The sequence below is a fragment of the Lathyrus oleraceus genome, chromosome 3, assembly GCF_024323335.1.
Source record: "Lathyrus oleraceus cultivar Zhongwan6 chromosome 3, CAAS_Psat_ZW6_1.0, whole genome shotgun sequence".
NCBI lineage: Eukaryota > Viridiplantae > Streptophyta > Magnoliopsida > Fabales > Fabaceae > Lathyrus > Lathyrus oleraceus.
Genome location: NC_066581.1, coordinates 449,538,398 through 449,541,632, shown reverse-complemented (window position 1 = coordinate 449,541,632; position 3,235 = coordinate 449,538,398). Strand labels below are relative to the sequence as shown.

Sequence of the window (3,235 nt, the reverse complement as noted above, 5' to 3'; positions counted from 1 at the left end):
GATTTCTTTAGTGATCATTACTAACTTTGAATTTCCAACATCCTCGACATCTGAGGCTTCAACATTTTCTTTCTTGATATCCTCTGTACCCCTTAGGGCCAAACCGTCAAGAGGTGCCTGCTCGGAGTACTCATGTACTTTAACCATGACAGGCCTATGGACGAAGTCTTCAGTAACTTTGGTCATACATAAATCATTAACAACTTCAATGAAATTCACCTCCTCTGGCTCAGTATAATGAGCTTCAGCAATTTGTAGAGGATCAGAGTCGATTTTCATCTAACTTCGTGGCTTATCACTGAACTAAAGTCTTCCCTCCTGGATTGCATTCTGCACTAAATCCCTGAAAAGAAAACATTGAGACGTTTTATGACCCAAAAAACTATGGTATTTACAAAACCCATGTTTCTTTGTTTGTTCTAAAGAGGGTACTTTAGCACCCGGAGGTACTATCATTTGACCATCTTTAACCAGTAAGTCAAAAAATTTGTCACATTTTATAACATCGAAGGTATATGTTTTCTTAGGAAACCTGACATTCTTTTCAGGTTCGATAGGGTTTTTTTCGTTCGAATGGGCTAAAACTTTGCACGCATATGGTGACCCCTGTGTCAATTCAGCAAGATCGATCTCAGTAGCGTCGAAGTCTGGAACTTCATGACCTGAGTCTTTGTGATCTTTCCTAAAATCGACATAGGCTACCCTTTTACCTTTGTTCTTCCTAGCCTTTTCTTCTTTTAAACGTTCTACCTGTCGAACTCTGTCAGCCAACCGGGCCATATCCCTTAGGCATTGAGTATCCAATTTCTTTCTAATCGAATAATCAAGGCCCCCAGCGGCCATTTCGACCAACTCATGCTTTGGTACTTGCGTGAAACACATGGCTTTGAGTAGTCGAAATCTATTCAGGTAGTCGTCAATTGGCTCAGTGAATTTTTGTCTGACATAAGCCAACTCTTTCAAACTTATCTTCGTTTGCCCCATGTAGAACTGTTCATGGAACATTCTTTCTATCTGGTTCCATGAATGGATCGAATTCTGGGGCAAAGTTGTGAACCATGTGAAAGAATTCTTTGTAAGAGAACTTGGAAAAAATTTCATCTGAAGACTCTCGTTATTTGACATATCTCCAGCTTCGATTAGATATCTCGCCACGTGTTCGATAGTAGACTCAGTAGTATCCCCAGCATACTTGGTGAATTTGGGGATTTTGGTCCTCAGAGGCGCATCTGTCTGTAAGACATATTTTGCTAAAGGCGACATATAATTTGGTCTTCTAAGGCCAAAATTTACCCCATTTCGAACCATAATTCTCTCGACTATAGCTGCTAGGTTATTATCTACTACCACATCATCATGTCGAACTTACCATATGATATCATCGGCATTTTGATTCCTATTTACTGTTAACATCCTTGGTTTCCTAGGTACATGTGGTTCGATCCTAGGAGGTATTACTCTTCCCCCTTGATTTTGTGGGATCTGGTTAATGGTGAGGTCCTTCTCAAACGTGAGCTCTTGATTCTCTCTTACCCAATCCCTAAGCAAGGGACACTGGTGCTGAGGTATACCAAGAAACTCAGACATTCGAGCCACTTGTGCCGTCATCTGTTGATTCGACTGAGTTGTATTCTGAATCAGAGGATTTAGCATAGTGGCCAAAGTTTGGGTTAACATCTGGACCATTTCATGATTACTTTTGTCCATCTGTTGCCTCCATGCCACCGCATAATTATTGGTAAGAGTGGGTAATTGTACTGGGTGTCTTAGACCTAACGCTTGATTGGTTCGACCAACGTTTATCCAGGACCCTTGTACTGGTGAACTTATGTTAGTCGCCGGTTCCGAAAAAGTAGAACCCATGTTCTGTAGATTAGCCATCATTGAAGTTGGTATTCCATACGGCTGTTCTCGACCGCTAAATGGTATTGAAAAACCAGGGGGTACCAACGGCCTATTTGGGATGTCCCTAATTGGTGAAGGAGTGTGGGGAGGTCCCCTAGGTCCAACGTAAGTCAAAATTGGTTCAGAATGGGAGATCGAATGCGTAGGCATTGAACTCACCATAGACGAAACTATTTCGGACGCATGTGTTATGCCCGTGTTTGTCCCTATCGAAGAAGAAGGAGGCACTATGTTGCTAGTTGACGAATTTTAAGAATTCTGAGTTTCTGGAGGATTCGTATTCGCCATCCCCGTCTATGATTCTCTTCCTATTCTTCGTTCATCGTTTATGGCTATTTTATCACGTCTTAAAAGTATACAATGACTCTTTTCTCAAACAGAACTTAGCAATAAAAAATGTTACACAATACGTGACGTTAGCAGTGGCCCCACTGGGCGTGCCAATTTGTTTACCTTAAAAAATGGTAAACAACCGATGATCTTCCAAATTTCTAAATGTGGTTACTCACAGGATCAATCAGATTGATCCTAGGACATGTGATAAGTGTCTCGTAAACATAATAGTAATAAATGATCAAACTAAACGTCAGATGAGAGTATTAAAGAAAACTAAGGACAAAAGAGTGACTTAAACGGAAAAAAAAGTCTTAAATAAGCGTTTAGAAAGAAAAATGAAGTAAACAGCGGGAATTGTAAAAGGGTTGAAAGTAAGAAAAAAGGTTTGTAAGCACTGGAATCTTTAAGACTGTAAGGTAAAAGTTTAAGGCAAAGAAAGGAACTAAGGATCTTTAAACTTGCAAATGACAAAGTAAAAATAAAGTGTTTGAAAGGAAAGAACAAGGAAGAATGTTTCTGAAGAGAAAGTAAAGACAAATTTATAATGCTTTAAAATGATTAAACAATGGTGTAGACAACGTACATTCTGCGTTTTACAGTTCTTCTTCACACGAATACTTAGTAAATTTACAGATTTTGTACACAATTTGATACACACTTTTCTAACACTAAGACCCTATATTTATACTGAATCGAAATAACCACTTTGATGGTCCTTCAATAACGTCGATACACGTGGCGCCCTGCATGCGTGTGTTCGCTCACTCTGCTCCACGCGTATGCTCGCGGTTTCTAACGAAGGTAATCTTCCCTCCTTTATTTAAATTTCAAATCTCTGATCGAAACCGCTTTCTAACCACTCCTCAAGGAACTGCTCCAAAATTTCAGCTACAAGCTTGATCTTTATCCAATCAGCTAAGCCGGTCTACCCCCAGCTGGTCGAATCACTTATTGGTCAAAACCAGCTGTGCATATTTTCCAATTTTGGTAATTT

General features: G+C 39.8%; 1 protein-coding gene across 1 annotated transcript; it reads right to left on the bottom strand.

Annotated features, from left to right (window-relative positions):
* Positions 1-295: 295 nt before the first annotated feature.
* LOC127131631 (uncharacterized) lies at positions 296-1,263 on the bottom strand. Its single transcript, XM_051060543.1, has 2 exons — positions 433-1,263; positions 296-343 (listed from the first exon to the last, which is right to left on the bottom strand). The coding sequence occupies exons 1-2, from the start codon at positions 1,261-1,263 to the stop codon at positions 296-298; spliced, it is 879 nt and encodes a 292-aa protein (XP_050916500.1).
* Positions 1,264-3,235: the final 1,972 nt, after the last annotated feature.

What these genes read in the sequence shown, in the direction of transcription:
- LOC127131631 (XM_051060543.1), bottom strand. Translation starts at nt 1,263, where the DNA reads ATGTCGCCTTTAGCAAAATATGTCTTACAGACAGATGCGCCTCTGAGG. An exon ending in TAGTACCTCCGGGTGCTAAA is followed by an intron (nt 344 to 432) that starts GTACCCTCTTTA and finishes TTTTCTTTTCAG; the next exon opens with GGATTTAGTGCAGAATGCAA.